Source organism: Mesoplodon mirus (assembly GCF_964341445.2).
Source record: "Mesoplodon mirus genome assembly, chromosome: 2".
NCBI classification, from domain to species: domain Eukaryota; kingdom Metazoa; phylum Chordata; class Mammalia; order Artiodactyla; family Ziphiidae; genus Mesoplodon; species Mesoplodon mirus.
Genome location: NC_138977.1, coordinates 80,983,140 through 81,004,143, shown reverse-complemented (window position 1 = coordinate 81,004,143; position 21,004 = coordinate 80,983,140). Strand labels below are relative to the sequence as shown.

Below are 21,004 nucleotides of genomic sequence, written 5' to 3'. Positions count from 1 at the left end.
GTCTTGGTAGTGATGCTGCACAGAGGAGCCCTACAGTCCTCATCCATCTCTGATGGCCAAACTGCCCTAAGTCAGCTCACCTCAATTGTGGAAAAATTATCGAACAAAACCTCTCTTCCCTGCAGCTGCTCTGTATTCAAGCATCAACATGAAGCCATTCCTTCAGAAACACGCCCGAAGTTCATCTATCAGGTGCTGAACCAATACTGTTAGGAAATATTTATGGACAACTTATAAATTTCAGAAAGACTATATTTTTACATCTGTTCAAATAATGAAAATGGTCACCATAATATTCAGCCCTACTTTAACTTCTAATTGTACATGAACTTCTGCCTGTTACAGGTCCACATTTTCCCTAAACCAAAAGCAAAAAAGAATGCCCCCCAAAACTTTTTTGTCCTGGTAGACCTTTGTCTACTCTGGATGTTATTATGACAGGAGACATGTAATCATTTTTAAGACGGTGACCTTTTGTCTGAAGCCATTAGAAAGTCTGTGTTCTAAAGACACAGCTGTTTCTATGCAGTGACTGTTGGTGTCCAGAAGGACTACAACTGTGATACATGCTATTTCCTGGGATAGCCCCCATCTCTGCCTGGATGCCCCAGAAGCAGTCAGACTTAAAATCTCCCCTGATTTATGGTTTGGAATGTTGATCACTGCAGCCACGTCCTGTGGCTTTGATGCTAGGGAGCCTCAACCCACAGAAACAAGGAGGCTTCTTCAGTAAATTCCAAGGAGAGGAAGAGTGGCATATAAAGAAGCCTTTATGGGCTGGGAATAAGTTGGTTTTTCATGAGTAAATTCATTCATCACCTAAAATGCTCCCAGAACTATGCTAGGTATTGGAGCAGCAACATCATAGCTCCAAAAATAAGTTTAAAACGGAAGACATGGTTACTATCCTTCAGAAAACAAATAATCTGTTTTCATTTTATTCCTGGTCAGTGAAGGCCCAGGAAACTATTGCATCTAACATGAAATGGTTAAGTGATGATGCAAAACAGCACATCAAAGCAGGGAAAGATGTGCCTGAAATAGACTGATCTCATACATGGGAGAACCTTGATAGCGGCTTTGATAGTTATTCAGGCATGATGGGATAAGAGTATGTGCAAATGCCCAAGAATGAATCTAGATATTCAGAAGAGATGCTGTGTGGCTGGACCAAGAGCGATATGGAGGAATAGCGAGGGATGGGAGGGATGGATGCTGAGGCGCAAAGAGCCATGCTCTGGTCCCACCATCCCTCTGTGGGCGTACAACTCATTCTTGTTGGGCTTCCTCACTCCCTCCTATCTAGGGTAAGGCTGGATAAAATGATCTGGATACTCTGTTCCCCAACACCACACTGCAGGACTGGAACCAGTCCATGATGACAGAGAAAAATGAGGACAAGATAGCGAGTTTTGCATCAATCTAAATTTATTAAATGTAAAGTACTGCCTTCATCTTTCAAGTTTAGCCTTCGTGCTTTTCCTGGTATTAAAATGTCTTTCATTTTACGAAATAGTGGTGTAGTGCATTGATTTATTTTTTAATGGTCTCACTTGGCAAAATAAGAATTTGGTAATACCATACCCTGTGTGAAATCACTGCTCTCAATTTCAAAAAGTGCCAGTGAAAGACCAGGAACAAAAACTGTGGATAACAGGCTCTTAACCAGGTTGCAAGAGTTTCTATGGTGCTTGACAAGTACACGTGCCCAGAGCCCAGTCTCTTTTTCCTCCCGTCCGGCCTCCACATGTCTGCCAGGTAATTTTATGAAACACGGAGAGGACCTACCTGCTCCCCTGTTTAAAAACCATTAGGTTTAAACACCTTTGTATGGCATCCGTGGCCCTGCACAATCCAGCTCCAATCTCTCTATCCGCTTCTGTAACTCTCAACACACCCGACACTCTTCCCTCACCAGATACTCCATCACTGCCGGCACAGCTCATAAACATCCCTACCTCTGCTTATGCTGGTTTCTCTGCCCAGGATGCCCTGTCTCCAACTGCCTGGCAAGCTCCTATTTGTTTCTCAATGTGTAATGTCACTGTTTACTTTGAAATTTTCCTGAATTTGTCCCAATCCTTCCAAAGAATGAATTACCCTCTCTTCCATGTTTCTCGTGATACCTTGCATGGACTTCTATGGCATTTAAAAGGAATATTTATTTCTGTGTCATTCTCTCCTCCAGAACTGTGACCAACAAGCACATAGCTTGGCTTTGGATCCTCTAATATTTACTGAACTGAAATATATTGTTTGATATTGATTAAAAAGAAACAACGTTCCATATAAGCCTGGTCTTATAAATAAATGGCTGCTTATATGGTCTGAATCCCTGAGATTCAGCAAGGTTCCTTCCTACCCTCAAATTCCTTCTGCACTGGCTCCGTGGAGCCTCAAATTCCACCCTGAAAGTTTCCTTCTTTTGCTTAAAGCTTATGATGTAAGGAGTTTATCAGTCTTTCCTGAGCTCAGGTTTTGATGGAGAAAGGAAGGAGAGAGCAGGGAATGGATATGGGTGAGGTAGGAAAGGAGCACTAGGCGGAAAAGAGGGCAGAGAGAGGCCTCTGAGGAGTAAGCCTGCCTCATTCTCAGTTTCCTCAGGTTGGCTGAGGTCTTCTGGAGTTCAAGAGATTGATTTTAAAAAGCCACCTGCCTGACTCTCTCCGTGTTTAGGATGGGAATTGATGGGATCGGTAGGACAGAGATCACTCTTAAGATGATACAGAGAAGTCTCCTACTCTAGGAAAGGGCAGTGAAGTTTAGGCGCCTGATCTGAGATAGCTGGAAATACTCACCAGATTCCAGGGAAGAAGATGAGCCAACTGGGTGGGCAGGTGGGGGGCTGGGGAGCTGGCGTAGGGAGTAGGACTCAACCTGGGGGCTGTGAATGGAGGTGCTGCTGGCTTAGGGTGCTGGCTGGGGTGGAAGAGCCAGCACGGCCGGCGTCTGCAGGGGGAGAGATGATGAGCTTGGGTGGGAAGTCAAGGCCTGAGCTCAGTTTTCCGAGGCCAAGGGCAGCGAACCCCGGTATGGAACTTGCTTCCTCTGTGCCCCCAGCTGCGGAGACCCCGCAGCCTACCTCTCAGTCGGCCCTGGGACCTTGGGAAAACTTTTTCCGACTTGCATGGTGCTGTACCGGATACTTCGGGAGCACAAGACAGGCTCCGCAGAGGTTCTCGCCGGCCGAGGGGGCAGAGCCGGAGTGCGGGCGTGTGGGTGTGTGCATGAGCGTGGACCCGGAGCGACACACACTCACACACACACACTCACACGCCCGCACCCACGCAGGGCCCTCGGCCGCTCCGCTCGCGCCGCCCGGGACCCTCACCCCCCAAGGCCGGTCCTCCGGGTCCTGCGCCCCGTGCCAAGCCCCTGCCGACTCCGGGAACAGGACGAGCAGCGACGGCAGGGTCTCCCCACCACCCCGCGGCGGCTGTCCCCGCATCCCCCCGCTTCTGCCCGCCCGGGGAAGGGGATGACGGCGAGAGGTGCCCAGGGTTCTTACCGCTCAGGCGGCCGAGTGCGCGCGGGAGCGCCCGCCGGGTCCCGCCCCGCCACGTCGGCAGGGCTGGCGGGGACGCGGCCTGAGGGCGGGCCGGGAGAGGGACGGGTGCTGATGGGCCGAGCTGCCCCGCCCCGCGGCCCCGACAGGGCCCCGCCCCCCGTGACCCCGCCCCAGCCCAGAGCGCGGCGGAAGCCTCGGGCACCTCCCTCCCCAGGCTGTGGGGGTCGCGGCCGCGCTTCCGACCAACCTTGGGGAACTTAGCTTTTCCGGCTTTGTGCCTCCGGGTGAGCTGGAGGGGCGCCCACCCCAACCCAGGGCGGGACTCGGGGTTCTCCGGATCCCTTTCCTTCCTTTAAAAGCTCCCAGGAAACCCCGCAGAGAGTTTCACCGAGAAGGGGCCGCTCAAGTTCAGTAAGAGTTTTCGATCCCCTGGTGGTGCTTTAAACAGCTTTGTCTTACCCTGTTTGTGGGAGTGTAATATGATTTAAAACCAATCAACCGAATAAAAATACTTTCTAGAAGGCCAGTTTAGAAATGCGGATCAAAATTCAAATGTATTAGCTTTGGCCCAGGAATTCCACATCTGCGAATTGTACCAAGTAAACAGTCAAATATGCAAATATGTATGTCCAAGGATGTTTATTGTGGTTGTTTATGCCGGGGAAAATAACGCGGAAATAATCTGTCCCCCAGTAAAAAGATTGGTGAAGTAAACTATAGTAACTTCAAACAATCTGATATGCTGTAGTCATTAATTATAACTGTATGTCCAATTTGTTGATATGGAAGGAAGGCGGGCCATAGCCGAATATTAAATTGAGAGCAAGGGAAGCTTACAAAAGTGTGTATATAGTATAAACCTATTCTTGTGAATATGTATATGTATTGTAATTTTTTGTATAAAGTTTAGGGCAAATTTAATTTTAAAAACAGTGATTCTTTCTGAGTTCTGCCATTGTGAGTGTTAGCAAATTGTATTCCAGGTGTGACAGGTGTGTTTTAGTGTACCACAGACACAAACACTATTGCCTGTGACTTCTGTGCCTGCCTAGGGCATAGCAAATACCTTTGCCACACCTGCCCCTCCTTGCCTGCTGAAAAGCAACAGCCCAATCAGGCATTCCTCCGCTTGTTTTTAAATTTAAATTTTATATTGGAGTACAGTTGATTAACAATGTTGTGTTAGTTTCAGTTGTACATATACATGTATCTATTCTTTTTCAAATTCTTTTCCCATTTAGGTTATTACAGAATATTGAGCAGAGTTCCCTGTGCTATACAGTAGGTCCTTGCTGGTTATCTATTTTAAATATATCAGTGTGTACATGTCAGTCCCAAACTCCTAATCTGTCTCCCACCACTCTTCCCCCCTGGTAACCAGAAGTTCGTTCTCTAAGTCTGTGAGTCTGTTTCTGTTTTGTAAATAACTTCACTTGTATCTTTTTTTTTTTAAGATTCCATATATAAGCGATATCATATTTGTCTTTCTTTTACTTCACTTAGTATGATAATCTCCAGGTCCATCCATGCTGCTGCAAATGGCATTATTTCATTCTTTTTAATGGCTGAGTAATATTCCATTGTATATATGTACCACATCTTTATCCATTCACCTGTTGATGGACATTTGGGTTGTTTCCATGTCTTGGCTCTTGTAAATAATGGTGCTATGAACATTGGGGTGCATGTATTTTTTTGAATTAGAGTTTTCTATGAATATATGCAAAGGAATGGGATTGCTGGATCATATGGTAACTCTATTTTTAGTTTTTTAAGGAACCTCCATACTGTTTTCCATAGTGGCTGCACCAATTTACATTCCCACTAACAGTGTAGAAGGGTTCCCTTTTATCTACACCCTCTCCAGCATTTATTATCTTTAGATTTTTAACGCCATTTTGACTGGTGTGAGGTGATATCTCATTGTAGTTTTAATTTGCATTTCTCTAATAATTAGTGATGTTGAGCATCTTTTCATGTGCCTCTTGGTCATCTGTATGTCTTCTTTGGAGAAATGTCTATTTAGGTCTTCTGCTAATTTTTTGACTGGTTGTTTGTTTTTTTGATATTGAGGCACACGAGCTGTTTGTAAATTTTGGAGACTAGTCCCTTGTTTGTTGTATCATTTGCACATATTTTCTCCCATTCTGTGGGTTGTCTTTTCATTTTAGTTATGGTTTCCTTTGCTGTGCAAAAGCTTTTGAGTTTAACTAGTTCCCATTTGTTTATTTTTGTTTTTATTTCCATTACTCTAGGAGATGGCTTGAAAAAGATATTGCTGCGATTTATGTCAAAGTGTTCTGCCTATGTTTTCCTCTAAGAGTTTGATAGTATCTGGCCTTACATTTAGGTCTTTAATCCATTTTGAGTTTATTTTTGTGTATGGTGTTAAAGAATGTTCTAATTTCTTTTTTTATTTTACGTGTAGCTGTTCAGTTTTCCCAGCACCATTTATTGAAGAGACTGTCTTTCCTCCATTGTGTAGTCTTACCTCCTTTGTTGTAGATTAATTGGCCATAGGTGAGTGGGTTTATTTCTGGGCTTTCTATCCTGTTCCATTGATGTATATTTCTGGTTTGTGCCAGTACATACTGTTTTGATGACTGTAGCTTTGTAGTATAGTCCGAAATCAGGGAGCCTGATTCCTCCAGCTCCGTTTTTCGTTCTCAAGATTGCTTTGGCTATTCAGGGTCTTTTGTGTTTCCATACAAATTGTGAAATTTTTTGTTCTAGTTCTGTGAAAAATGCCAGTGGTAGTTTGATAGGGATTGCATTGAATCTGAAGATTGCTTTGGGTAGTAGAGTCATTTTGACAATATTGATTCTTCCAATCAATGGTATATACAACATGGTATGTCTTTCTATCTGTTTGTGTCATCTCCAATTTCTTTCATCAGTTTTATAGTTTTAGGAGTACAGGTCTTTTGTCTCCTTAGGTAGGTTTATCCAGTTTTCTTTCTCCTTTGACCCAAACTGTACCTTTACAATAAGAGACTATCAATCAAGCAACAGGTTTTTTTGCCAACTTCTAATTATGCCCTTTTACTCAAATGCTGCTGCTTCAAGCCCACCTGGTTTATTTCAAAACTTTAATTTTTGGCAATGTAAGCAATTTTTATTTAAAAAACTCAGGAGTAGTTAAAAAATATAGAAAACTAGAGAATAATATTGAGACAGGCTGGGACCTGGGACCCTTTACTGCACTGCTTGCACCTGGACACATGTCTCCTCAAGCAACAGAATATAAAGAAACTATGAGGGACTAAAGATAGCTCCATGCATGTGCAGTTGGGGCAAAATATGAACAATAAGATACAAAAAAGCCAAAACCCAACTGCCACTTCTGAAGTGCCACGAGCAAAAGCAGGGTCCTGAGCATGATCCCTGCATGCAGCACCACCAAGGGGGTGGGCAAATAACCGAAGCCACCCTCCAGCCCAACCCACCAATCTGCCCTCACCCTCACCCCATTTAAGGGACCAGCTCACCCACCTTGGGGATCAAGCAAAGGCACCTGTTACTTGTTTTCAATCCCTCGTGCTGCAGCACGAGTCCCCATAAAGCCTTGCCTGAATTCCTCGTCTGGCCTCTTAGCAATTTCTATTGATTAAAGAGTATAAGAACCCAGGTTGGGAACAATATGACAAATACTTATGTGTGTGAAGGGAAGTAGAAAATGGTATGACAATATGTAGAGTTAACGAATTTTATTTTTTGCCACATTTATTTTAGAACCTTCTTTTAAAAAGAAAAAAGTTACAGATGTGTTTGAAACCCTGTTCCTCCTAGTCTCCACCTTCTCCGGAGGTAATGGTAAGGAGTGTCCTGAGGTTGTTGTGCATCCTTCCCACCCATAGTTCTATTACATTTGACTGCACATATCCTCATTCATCAACACTATATTAAATTGTTTTTCAGTGTTTTAAAATGTTATAAATAACATCCTGTACAGTTGTTTACTCAACATTATATTTTTGAGAATCATTCATATTCATACATGTAGCTCCAGTAAATGCATTTTTTTTTTTTTTTTTTTTTTTTTTTTTTGCGGTACGTGGGCCTCTCACTGCTGTGGCCTCTCCCGTTGCGGAACACAGGCTCCGAACGTGCAGGCTCAGCGGCCATGGCTCACGGGCCCAGCCGCTCCACGGCATGTGGGATCTTCCCGGACCGGGGCACGAACCCGTGTCCCCTGCATCGCCAGGCGGACTCTTAACCACTGCGCCACCAGGGAAGCCCTCAGTAAATGCATTTTTAAGTCTTCATGGGATTCCATTATATGAATGTGCCACAATTTATCCATTCCCCACACAATGGACATTTAGTGTGTTTCATGTTTCACTATTACATGTTGTTACATGTGCTGAATGCCAATATAGTGCTATCTACTATATTGCATATAGAGCTGCAACGGTCAACTTTGTATATGTTTTCTTGTATCCCAGGCTAGAAATGGAATAGCCAGTTTACCGTCACTAGATATTATGAAATCGTTCTACACTGTGGTCCCAGCCATTCATTAAACAAAAATTTTCTGAGAGTGTGCTACATACCTAAAACTGATCTAGGTACTAGGGATGAAATAAGGAGCAGAGTGAATTCCTGCCCTCCAAGAGCTTATATTCTGTCGCAAGGCAGATAGACTCTAACTAGATAATGTGCCAGGTGGTGGAATAAAACAGAATATAGTCTACAGGGTCTAGGGAATGATGGGCGGGAGCAACTGTGGTCAGGGAAGGCCCTGCAGATAAAGCGGCACTTCACTGTAGACTTTAAGGAAGTGAGGGAATGAACAACGGTGACATGTGGGGACAGTTTCAAGCAGGGGGAATGGCAGGAGCAGTGTGGGAGCATGCTTGGTGTGCTCACAGAATGGTAAGATGGCCAGTGTGGCTGGAGCAGAGGGAGGATGGGGCAGAGTGGAAGGAGGTGAGGCCACAGAGGCACTGAAGACTGAGAGATGGGGCAGACCAGGCAGTGCCTTGCAAACCATGGTAGGGATTTGGCTTATGCTTTGAGCGGCAAGGGAATCCTTACAGCTTTTGAGTAGGAGTGTGCCATGATTTTAATTGGGTTGGGATGGGGTTGGGGGGGGTGGAGGGAAAGGAGGAGCCAGACAGACCAATTAGGAGTCCACTGCAGTTACCCACGTGAGGGAGTTGATGGTTTGGCCACGTGGGAGTGGTGGAGGGCATGAGAGCGGTTTTGCTTGTGGATATATTTTAAAGAAACACTCAACAAAATTTGCTCATGGATTGGGTGTGGAGTTTGAGCGAAAAGAAAGAAGTCTCAAATTACTCCAAGGAATTTAGCCTGCAAGAATAGAAGTATCATTTACTGAGATGAGGAAGGATGCAAAGTGGACAGGTTTGGGGTTTGAGGTAGGTGGTGGATGGACCTAGAGATTATCATACTAAGTGAAGAAAGTTAGAAAGAGAAAGACAGATACCATGTGATATCACTTATATGTGGCATCTAAAATATGATACAAATGAACTTATTTATGACACAGAAACAGATGCACAGACATAGAAAACAAATTTATGTTACCAAAGGGAAAAGGGGGTGGGGGAGGGATAAATTAGGAGTTATATAAAATAGGTAAACAACAAGTCCTACTGTATAGCACAGGGAACTGTATTCATTATCCTGTAATAAACCATAATGGAAAAGAACATGAAAAAGAATATATATATGTGTATATATATATATATATATATATATATATATAGAGAGAGAGAGAGAGAGAGAGAGAGAGAGAGAGAGAGAGAGGGTTTGAGAAGATGGGAGGAGAATAATTGGAGATAGTGAGTAAAACAACTTTTTCAAGGATTTCTGGTGTAAAGAGGAGCAGAGAGGAAGAGGTTGTGGGTTCAGAGGAGAGTTTTGTTTTTTACTATGAGAGAAATTGTAGCATTATATGCTAATTGGAATCATACATTAGAGCAAAAAAATGATGATGCAACGTAGAGAGGATAATTGTGAAGGGATTTCCTTGAGCAGATAAGCAGGAGTGAGGTTCAGTGCTTAATGGGGAGGAATTGGCTCGACACAGAGAGTTCATTCAGGAGAACAGAGGAAAACACAGATAGAACAGGGACAAGTAGGCGCTAGTAGAATTTTGGAGGGAAGATGTGGAAATGCTCTTCTGGCTGCATTTATTTTCTTCCTGAAAAATGAAGCATCAGCAGCTGAAAGTGAGGAAGGAAAGGAGGTGTTGGAAGCATAAGAGGAGGATGTGTCAAGACAGTGAGAGTGAATGGGCTAGGGAAGGGGAGCAAAAAGGATAGTAGGATGGCTTCTCCCTCTTGAGGTTGGGACCCAGTCATGAATTTCAAGTGAGACAGTCAGCATGGGTGTGTATTTTCTCCAACTATGTTCAGCTGGTCAGGCTCAATATAGTCCAGTGGCGAGTTGGATTTAACCTGGGTTGAGGAGAGAGGAGTAAGGTAAATGAGGGTGAATTCAGAGAGATGATTAAAAGGGTGGACCATGATCTTTCAGTCCAGTGCAGTGGGACTGGGGAATTGTTGGCATCTGAGAGAGTTAGAGGTGCTAGTTGAAAAGCGGGATGCTGGCAAGAGAGGTTATGGAGAGAGCACAGCCGTTGGTAATAGTAATATGTAGGGTACAATAAGGGAATGCATGGCTGAGGTAAGTTTCAGGACAAGCTCATTAGAAGAGAGAATATCAAAGAACTAAGAAGCCAGGGGAATGAAAGAATCTCTACATAGCTACTGAAATCACTAGAATTATGACAGTGGTGGTGTTGGACTCAGACAGTGAATGGTGCAAAAATAATGAATGAGGGAGTGATGGGCCTGTGGATGGCTGCAACCAGGAGGGGTAGGTTTCAAGGGTTGGAGGGAAGAACAGTGATCTGGAAGTAGCAGTGAGAGTCAGGGAAACCTACATCACCTCCAGGCCCTGAGGTGTGAAGAAAAGAGGGACCACTGGAGACCACTAGGGACCACTAGAGGGCGCGGTGTTCAGGATGGCGTTTAGGTCTCAGGGCGCCCTGATCCTCACTGGGTTGGAGTGGAATCACCTGAAGAGCTTTCAAAATAATACTGATGTCTGGCCCCATCCTGGACTATTTAAGTCAGAATCTCTGGACATGTATAAGAGGTCCTGTTTCCTCACATTGTGACCAACACTTGGTATCATTAGATGTTTTAATTTTTGTCCATCCCAGGGGTGTACAGTGGTGTCTCCTGGTTGTTTTAATGTTATCCTGTTATCCATTTGATTATATATATCCTTTGCTAATTCCTACCCCTGCCGCCATTGGGTTTGTTAGACATTTTATTAGTGATTTATAGGAATTCTTTATATATTTCAGATATTAATCCTTTTGTGGTTATATGTGTTAGAAGTATCTTCTGGAATGTGTTTTGTTTTTTCTTTTTAATTCAGCAGAAGATTTTGGTTTTAATATTAATATTTAATATCTAAGTTATCAATTTCATTTCTAGTGGTTTGTATATTTTATGATGCTGATCATTTTTATATAACTTGTTTCAAAGCTGTTGGTAGGCAATTGATATTTTTTTATTGATTTTCCAGGGAAAGAGAAGGTTTTTTTTGTTTGTTTGTTTGTTTTTTTGCAGTACGCGGGCCTCTCACTGTTGCGGCCTCTCCCACTGCGGAGCACAGGCTCCGGATGCGCAGGCTTAGCGGCCATGGCTCACAGGCCCAGCTGCTCCGCGGCATGCGGGATCCTCCCGGACTGGGGCACGAGCCCATGTTCCCTGCATTGGCAGGCGGACTCTCAACCACTGCGCCACCAGGGAAGCCCCAAGAGAAGGTTTTTTAAAGAACAAAAATCATTAAAGTAATGTCTTGCTTCTGTTTATATGGGGACAGTATATTTGCTGGCTTTGGACTATTTTACTTATCCCACTATAAGGCTATTTTATTTTTTAAAAATAAAAGTAATGCATGTACATAGTAAAAAAAAAAATTAAACAGGACAAAAGAGCATAAAATGATGAGTAAAAATATCTCCCTCCCTTTGTTCTTTGGCTCAAAGGTAACAGTTTCTTAAGTATCCCCTCAGAAAAAAAGATTTTTATGCAGATGTCAGCATAAGTATGTAGACCCTTGTGTTACATGCCTGGGCTGCCATAACAAATTCCCACAAATCAGGTGGCTTAGAACAAGAGAAATTTATTCTCTTACACTTTTGGAGGCCGGAAGTCCAAAATCAAGGTGCTGGCAGGGCTGGCAGCTACTGGTGATTCCAGGCATTCCTTGGCTTGTGGCTGCAGAATTCCAATCTCTGCCTCTGTTTTCACCTGGCCTGTTCCTTTCTCTGTGTGTGTGTGTCTCTCCTCTGTGTGTGCCTTACTCCTGGCAAGAAGATAACCTGTGCAAATGTCTGAGGGACCGGATTTTATGCAAATACTGAAATACTCTCCATACTCTTCTGCCCTTTGCTTTTCTTCATTTAATAGTCTTTCCACCTCAGCATAAAAAATGTGAGGCTTGCATAGAATTCTAAAACTCCTTACTATAATGACTTGTCTTCCATGGAAATCACTATTCCAGACACTTTTTATTTATTATCTTCCCAAAAAAGTCACAAGCACTCCCATTTTGTGGATGAATAAATGGAGTCTTTGAGGTTAAGCCACTTTCCCAAGGCCATACAGCTAGGACATGGCATTTGGAGGACTTCTGCCCAGCACTGTCTGTTTGTTTGTTCCACTGCCATGCCATCTTGCACATTACCTGATTTTTGTGGGTTTTCTCATCTCCTTAAAGACATTTCTCAGAATTCTAACAGCCTCAACAAGAATAGCCTCTCTGTTCCTGAAAACCAGCATTATTATGCAATACCCTAATGAGCGTTTGTGACCAAATGCTCATAAACATTTTGTCATTGTGTGATGTGACCAAATCTGCAGCGATGTATGTGTGCTTATTTCTTAAAGACTTTGGCTCAGTGTTGTTTGAAATTCCCTCAAACCCATAGTTGGTTCCTTTCTCTTCTGCCTGTTTCACAAAGCTGGCTTCCCAGGGTCATAGGCACCCACTCCACTCTAGCCGTCTCCTCTGCTCATTCAGCAGAGATACAGCCACTGCTTGTTGATCCTCCCCAGGCCTGTGAAGGCTTCCCGTTATGTTTGATGAGTAAGAATGAATAGTAAGAAGTTGGCCTTTCCTTCCTCCTGAAAGCAGAAGTGATTCTAACCCTGATGTCCAACTTTGTCGTGGGTCAGACTGTACAGTCTTAACTTGTTTTTTTAACGATGAAATAATGCCAAACAGTGGGATTAATTATAGAATGATTATTTAACTCATATGTTCAGTTCTTTACAGAACCTCAGTTAAGGGAAAGTCTTGGGAACAGGGTATCCTGGCTGCGTGAAGTAGCTGGTTAATCAGACATCCTCTTTTTGTATCATCAAGCTTTGTTGATATTGTTCTAAAATTATTCTAAATGGCCTTTAGAAATTTGATTTTTAATTAGTCTTGCAGGATCTCGGTGGTATTTATTATTTTAGAATTAAAAATGAAAACATCTAACAATACCAAATGTTGGTCAGAACATGGAGAAACAGGATGTAATTTCCCCCCGGGTGTGGTAACTACTAAACTTTCCTTAAAAGTTGATTTTTTAAAAACCAGTTCTTGAACCTAAGTTCATTTTATTTTAAAGTATCCCATCCAGCTAAAGTAATGCTTCAAAACTGATTGATCATGGTAGTTGCAATTATATTGGAAATATTAAAAATGGTGATAAAACAGGCAAAGTTCAATAACTTTCCATTGTGGTGACAATTTAACATTCAGGCTGCAAACTTTTACAGATAAATATCACCTTAGAAAAACATTTTTCTTCATACTGAAATTGTCATAAGCTGCGTGATCATATAAATTAAAATTTTTGATTACTGTTTTAATCTGTAGCCCAGAAAAACCTACTGACCACATGCTTTGCTCAGGACCTTTAAGGGGAAATTCGTGTGCAGGGGTAATTCCAGTAATGTCCGACAGGTGGCGCAAACCGTTTTTTATGGTATTGCTTTACTTGAACTAAGGACTTGCATTTTGTCAAGCACTTATTTTTCCGTGCATTTAGAAGTTATTTTCTCTTCTTCTGAGAAAGAAATCTTGGTAAGTAAGAAGCCTTTTGTGGCTTTTTCAAATTATGGAATAATTACTTCAAATAAGCAAGAAAATGCTAACAATTGTATAGGAAATAGGTAAAGTTTCTTTTAAGTTTTTGCAAAATAATTTAAGGTTGTTTTTTTTTAATGTTGCAAGCGTTCTTTTTATTAGACAAGAAAGATAAACATATGGCTATCTTGAAAGATATAAAAATAACTAGCACTTGTCATAGTTAAGGAAAAAACTAACTGATGTTATTTCTTCCTTCTGTTTTTGTCTACTACATTTTTTCTTTTCGCCTTTCCCTAGTTCCTTGTTTTCAGTAAGGTTTACAGTAGTTTGTGCCGCTGATATGGCACCTATCACATGTTATGTATTTTTACCACAGGTGTGAGTGTTTGATCCTTCCTGTCACATGGTTCTATAATTGTTTATTTGTGTCTGTCACTAATTTATAAGCTTTTGAAAGCAGGGATTATGCCTGTGCTATTCGTATTTATACCCCCAGCACTGGACGTCTGGGGCAGTTCTGGCACATACACTCTGAATAAACATTTATTAAATGGAGGAAGTGGTGGGGACTGGCCCAGAACTTGCCTTATTCAACTTCCTCACCTAAGCTTTGACAAATAAAACAGTATTTCTCTTGCATATTTGTTGATTTGATTATGGAATTGCACGTTTTTCCGGTCTTTCCTTTTTCGTAGTTTTTATTTTCATAGATCCTATCCATCATTTTCTTTCTTGATATAGAGCTTCTTCCATCTGTCTCCCCCACCCACACCTTTCATTTGAGGCATTAAAGAAAAAAAGCAAAACAAAAAACCTTTTACCTTTTCTCTCTTACACTTCCTTTAAAAAAAAAAAAAGTTGTGACCTCTGTAATCTTCCGCTCTCTCATCTCCCTTTTTCCCCCCCTCCATATTTTTTTTTTCTTAAATAGAGAAGCTCCTGGCTTAAATGTAAACACTAGAAAACGTTTGAGGACATAAATGATCGGGGAGGAATATTTGTGTTTTGGAGGCAGAGTGATATACAGGAAGCTGATCAACTTTCCCACGTAGTGGCTAAGTTTCAGTCCCCTGAACACAGACACCATCCAGAGACCTCTGAGTGGGTTCTCATTCACGGATGTCAATTGTCTATCACGTGGAAGAAGTTCTCCCTCTCTCTCTCTCTCCACACAAATGCAAGTGTATTATATTTCTTTAAATATAGAATACTTTTATATTAGCTATATTTCCAGACAAGCCTTTCAACTTATAGAAGATGTTCAAAATTAGAAATTTTGGAAATATAAATTCATCTATGAGTTAGAGATCTAGAGATAACCACTGTTAGCATTTTGTATATTTCTTTCCATTCGTTTTTTCCCCTAGGCTTTTTGTACATGTCAGGTTTTAATCATATTTAACAAAACTAGAGTCCTACTGCACACACGATTTTGAATTCTTTTGTTCACTTAACATTATATCGTAGAAATTTTTTTTCCGAAGTGCAGTATTTGAGGCTGCATGCTATTCCATGGTATGGGTGTACCATAACTGATTAAACAATTTTCTCTACTAGTCATTATGATTTTTTTCAATTTTTCATCTTCATGAGCAACCTCATAGTAATATTTTTATGTGTATTTCTTTAGAAGAAAATTCTGAGAAGTGGAATTGCTAAAATAAGGGTAAGCATATTTTTAAGGAATTTATACATGGGACCAAATTGCCTTTCACAAATGAACTAATTTTTCATTCCTGCCAGCAGTAAGTGAGAGTTCTTATTTTAGTCCCACCTGCCAACACTGGGTACTATATTTTTGAATTTTCCCAATTTGGTAGGTGAAAATAATCGTGCCTTTTAAAAAATATTTAAGAAAAAAATTCCCATTTGATTCACTTTATCTTTTTATACTTAAATATCTTAAATTATAGGCGTGCTAATGATTCATCTCTAAATGCTTCATTCTGTATTTCTAAAAAGAGTACATTTTCCTAACATAGCCAAATAACATTATAAAACATTAACATTTATTTCTTAATAGAATCTAATACCTGGACCCTCTTTTTTTTTTTTTTTTTTTTGCGGTACACGGGCCTCTCACTGTTGTGGCCTCTCCCGTTGTGGAGCACAGGCTCCGGACACACAGGCTCAGCGGCCATGGCTCATGGGCCTAGCCGCTCCGTGGCATGTGGGATCTTCCCGGACCGGGGCACGAACCTGTGTCCCCTGCATCGGCAGGCGGACTCTCAACCACTGCGCCACCAGGGAAGCCCTCACATGCAGGTTTTTGTGTGGACATAGATTTTCAGTTCATTTGGGTAAATATCAGGAGTGTGATTGCTGGCTCATATGGTAAGACTATGTTTAGCTTTGTAAGAAACTGTCAGACCGTCTTCCAAAGTATCTGTACCATTTTGAATTTCAATAATGAATGAAAGTCCCAGTTACTCCATATCCTCACCAACATTTGATGTTATTTCAGGATTGTTTGGCCATTCTAACAGGTATGTAGTAGTTCCTCATTGTTTTAACTTGCAATTCTCTAATGACATGGTATTGAGTACCTTTTCATGTCCTTATTTGCCATTTGTATATTTTCTTTGGTGAAATATCTGTTCAGATCTTTTGCCCATTTTTAAATTGTGTTGTTTATTTTCCTGTTGAGCTTGAGTTCTTGATTTATTTTGGATACAAGTTCTTTAACAGATATGTGCTTTGCAAATATTTTCTCCCAGTCTGTGGCTTGTCTTTTCATTTTCTTAGTTGCAAAGCAGAAAATTTTAATTTTAATGAAGTCCAACTTAACATTTTTTCTTTCATGGATTGTACTTTTCATACTATGTCTACAAGTCATTGCCAAATTCAAGGTTACCTAGATTTTCTCCTATACTAACCTCTATAAGTTTTATAGTTTTGTATTTTACATTTAGGTCTATGGTCCATTTTGAGCTAGACCTTTTGTTTTTTGTTTTTTTCTTTGCATGTGGAAAGTTCTAGTTCTTCCAGCACTATTTGTTAAAAAGACTATCCTGTCTTCACTGAATTGTCTTTGCTCCTTTGTAAAAGATCAGTTGACTGTATTTGGATGGGTTTATTTTTGAGCTCGCTATGCTGGACAGTTGATCTATCTGTCCATTCTTTCACCAATACCACACTGTCTTGATTGCTGTGGCTTTATGTAAGAATTGAAGTTGGGTAGTGTCAGTTCTTTAACTTTGTTCTTTTAATTTTTTTTCCTATGAATGAACAATACTTTTTTATTTCTCTGCATGCCTTATAGTTCTTTTGCTTCAGTCAGACATTTTGAATATTATAACGTGGTAACTCTGGAAATATTAGGATGTGGTAACTCAGATTCTCCTCTTTCCCAGGGTTTGTTGTTGCTGCTTGCTGTGGGGTGTGGTTGTTTATCTGTTTAGTGATGTTTCTAAACTATTTTTGTAAAGACTGTATTCCTTCTTGTGTGTGGCCATTGAATTCTCTGTTCCATTGGCTTAGTGGTCAGCTAGTGATTTGACAGAGATTTTCTTAAACATCTGGAGAAAAAAAACCAAACCAAAACAAAACAAAAAACACCTGATCTTTGCAGATTGACTCTGTGTTGAAGCACTTCTTCAGTGCTTATCCAGGCTGTTTACAACTCTGCCTTAGCTTTTACTTTCTGCTTGCACGGAGCCTAAAAGCCAACCAGAGGTGAATGTTTAGGATTTTCTCAGGTCTTCTCTGAGCATGCATCCAGCCCTGGGCATGTTTATGACCTCTAGATTACCTGGGATACATGGAGCTTTCCAGAGCCTTTTTTCTCCCATGTATCTCCTTTCCCAGCTTCCTCCTTCTCTGGCTTTTTGGTGTGTCTGCAGCCTGCCCCATATCTTATCCCTTGCTCCAGGTAGCTGTGGCTAGTGTTCATGCCTTTAAAGGTTTTTGAAACACTGTCCAGGAGGCTGCTGCAGCCCTGGGAAAGTTCTGAGTTGGATGGGATGAAACAAAGGCACGCTCCTGAGTGGATCCCTCAGAGAGCCACCAGATAGGTTATAACACACACCACAATTCTTTGCTAACAAGGTCTGTATTGCCTTTCCTGGCACAAGCAACTTGTATAACTGGAAAAAATAACACATTAAATTATGGGGACAGAAATGATTCTGATAATGAATGAAGAACTCATTGAAATTTTGTGTTTAGTAAGCTGAGGTTTGAGAGCAATCGTCCAATCTTTATACATCTTAATGTATATTTTATTTCTAGAATTTAGATTCATATCAAGATGTTCTGAAGAACAGCAACAACCCTCTAGGGGATAGCCACTTCAACATCATGACCAAAGACAAAGAATCTGCTGTCAGAAACCTTCATTTTGTTTACATCCTGACCTTAGTATTTGAAACCATAATACATTTCTCTGATGAAAGTGAATTTGTGGTGGACATGTCAAAATTAGGCCTTATTCGTGTTCGCAAAGACCTGTCACCAAAAACCAAAGTCTTAGATATGTCTCAAAACTACATATCTGAGCTTCACCTCTCTGACATCGGCTTTCTCTCAGGGCTGAAAGTTTTGAGACTTTCCCATAATAGAATCCAGTGCCTTGATATTAGTATTTTCAAGTTCAACCAGGATTTGGAATATTTGGATTTATCTCACAATCGGTTGCAGAAGATATCCTGTCATCCGATCACTACAAGTCTCAAGCATTTAGACCTCTCATTCAATGACTTTGATGCCCTGCCCATCTGTAAGGAATTTGGCAACTTGACTCAACTGAATTTCTTAGGATTAAGTGCTACAAAGTTCCAGCAATTAGATCTACTACCAATTGCTCACTTGCACCTAAGTTGCATCCTTCTGGATTTGGAAGGTTATTTTGTGAAAGAAAATGAGAAAGAAAGTCTTCAAATTCTGAATACAAAGGAACTTCACCTTGTTTTTCACCCAGATAGCTTCTTCTTTGTCCAAGTGAACATATCAGTGAATAGTTTAGGGTGGTTACAACTGACTAATATTAAATTGAATGATGACAACTGTCAAGTTTTAATTAAATTTTTGTCAGAACTCACTAGAGGGCCAAGCTTACTGAATTTTACCCTAAACCATATGGAAACAACTTGGAAATGTTTGGTTGGAGTTTTTCAATTCCTTTGGCCCAAACCTGTAGAATATCTCAATATTTACAATTTAACAATAGTTGAAAGCATCAGTGAAGAAGTTTTTACTTATCATGAAACAACATTGAAAGCACTGAATATAGAACATGTTATAAACAGAGTTTTTATTTTTTCACAGACAGCATTATACACAGTGTTTTCTGAGATGACTGTTACGATGTTAACCATATCAGACACACCTTTTGTACACATGCTTTGTCCTCAGAAACCAAGCACATTTACGTTTTTGAACTTCACCCAGAATATTTTCACAGATAGTGTTTTTCAAAATTGCCACACTTTAACTAGATTAGAGACACTTATCCTACAAAAGAATGAATTAAAAGACCTTTTCAAAGTAGGTCTTATGACTAAGGATATGCTCTCTTTGGAAATACTGGATGTTAGCTGGAATTCTTTGAAATATGATAGACATGATGGAAATTGCACTTGGGTTGGGAGTATAGTGGTGTTAAATTTATCTTCAAATATACTTACTGACTCTGTTTTCAGATGTTTACCTCCCAGGGTCAAGGTTCTTGATCTCCACAGTAACAGAATAAGGAGCATCCCTAAAGATGTCACCAGTCTAGAAACTTTGCAAGAACTCAGTGTTGCTTCCAATTCTTTAGCCCACCTTCCTGGATGTGGTACCTTTAGCAGCCTTTCCATACTGATCATTGACTATAATTCAGTCTCCAACCCATCAGCTGATTTCTTCCAGAGCTGCCAGAAGATTAGGTCCCTAAAAGCAGGGAACAATCCATTCCAATGTACCTGTGAGTTAAGAGACTTTATCCAAAGTGTAGAACAAGTATCAAGTGAAGTGGTAGAGGGTTGGCCTGATTCTTATAAGTGTGATTATCCAGAAAGCTATAAGGGAACCCCACTAAAGGACTTCCATGTATCTCAATTATCCTGCAACACAGCTCTGCTGATTGTCACCATTGGGGTCCCTGGGCTGGTATTGGCTGTTACCGTGACTGTCCTCTGTATCTACTTGGATCTGCCCTGGTATCTCAGGATGGTGTGTCAGTGGACCCAGACCCGGCGCAGGGCTAGGAATGTACCCTTAGAAGAACTCCAAAGAGCTCTCCAGTTCCATGCTTTTATTTCATACAGTGAACATGATTCTGCCTGGGTGAAGAATGAACTTGTACCTTGTCTAGAAAAAGAAGATATAAGAATTTGTCTCCATGAGAGAAACTTTGTTCCTGGCAAGAGCATCGTGGAAAATATCATAAACTGCATTGAGAAAAGTTACAAGTCCATCTTTGTTTTGTCTCCCAACTTTGTCCAGAGTGAGTGGTGCCATTATGAACTCTACTTTGCCCATCACAATCTCTTCAGTGAAGGATCTAATAACTTAATCCTGATCTTGCTGGAACCCATTCCACAGAACAGCATTCCTGGCAGGTATCACAAGCTGAGGGCTCTCATGGCACAGAGAACGTATTTGGAATGGCCCAAGGAGAAGAGCAAACATGGACTTTTTTGGGCTAATATTAGAGCTGCTTTTAATATTAAATTAATACTAGTCACTGAAAATGATGACGTGAAAGCTTAAAAAAATAAAAAGATCAGAAGTCCAACTTAAGAAACCATTATTAACTTGGATTCTGATAGACACTGTGCTTTCAAGTTATTGTGGATGCTGCCTCCATTAACTCCATGCATTCAGGAAGCCCTCAATGAAAACTGTGTTTCAGTTGAACTGGGGACCAGACTGGGGGCTGTGGTGGTGCTCAAACGTGCTGGTGACAGGTAGCTCAGTCTTCTGGTTGAACCATTCTGTTTCAAATTGAAACAAGCTCTTTTGAGTAAATGCTCAGTCGTTCAAGGACATTTCCCCTCTCTTCTCCTTTCCCCAGAGGATTTTGTGTGAGCAGGAGTTTATGAAACTTCATGGCAGGAAAGAGTCCACCTCAGAACTGTATGCAGTGGTACTTGGAGTGTCCTGTGGATCCTCATCGGCCTCTGGTCGGCTCTGTTATCCTGCTCTGCTTTGGGGCTGGGGGAAAAATTAGACCAGATATGGAAAATAAAGATACTTTTTTTTTCTTCACATCTGAGTAATAGTTTATAAAATGTTTGACTTTGCTACACAAATATGCAATTAATCAGTAACGACTCATGGCATTGGTAGTCTATGTATATAAAGGGAAATAGAGTCTTAGTCATAGGCTGTTGAGGCCAAAGACATGATTTACTGGCTTGCCAAGGAAACTCAGAGCCAAATGTA

At 41.1% G+C, this 21,004-nt stretch overlaps 2 protein-coding genes across 10 annotated transcripts in view; both read left to right on the top strand.

Moving 5' to 3' along the window:
- Positions 1-3,709: 3,709 nt before the first annotated feature.
- Positions 3,710-20,827, top strand: TLR6 (toll like receptor 6). Of its 6 annotated transcripts, none has more exons than XM_082611685.1 (3): positions 7,257-7,321; positions 11,119-11,342; positions 17,867-20,827. In XM_082611685.1, the coding sequence occupies exon 3, from the start codon at positions 17,936-17,938 to the stop codon at positions 20,327-20,329; it is 2,394 nt and encodes a 797-aa protein (XP_082467811.1). In that variant the 5' UTR covers positions 7,257-7,321; positions 11,119-11,342; positions 17,867-17,935; the 3' UTR covers positions 20,330-20,827. The 6 variants fall into 6 exon arrangements, with proteins under 6 accessions (XP_082467813.1, XP_082467812.1, XP_082467811.1 ...); XM_082611682.1 differs by lacking the exon at positions 11,119-11,342 and adding an exon at positions 15,267-15,302 and having other exon boundaries at positions 7,261-7,321; XM_082611684.1 differs by having other exon boundaries at positions 7,265-7,321; positions 11,075-11,342.
- The window catches only part of TLR1 (toll like receptor 1), a 37,689-nt gene continuing 20,394 nt past the window's right edge, over positions 3,710-21,004 (top strand). For 3 of the 4 annotated variants that reach the window (XM_082611689.1, XM_082611688.1, XM_082611690.1), the window contains exon 1: positions 7,243-7,321. The gene's annotated coding sequence lies outside the window, so the exon portion shown is untranslated. Of the gene's footprint in view, positions 3,793-7,242; positions 7,322-21,004 lie in introns of those variants that run through there. The other variant, XM_082611691.1, reaches the window with a different exon arrangement.

Coding starts and splice junctions, on each gene's coding strand:
- TLR6 (XM_082611682.1), top strand. Junction 15,303..17,866: donor GTGGAATTGCTAAAATAAGG/GTAAGCATATTT, acceptor TTTTATTTCTAG/AATTTAGATTCATATCAAGA.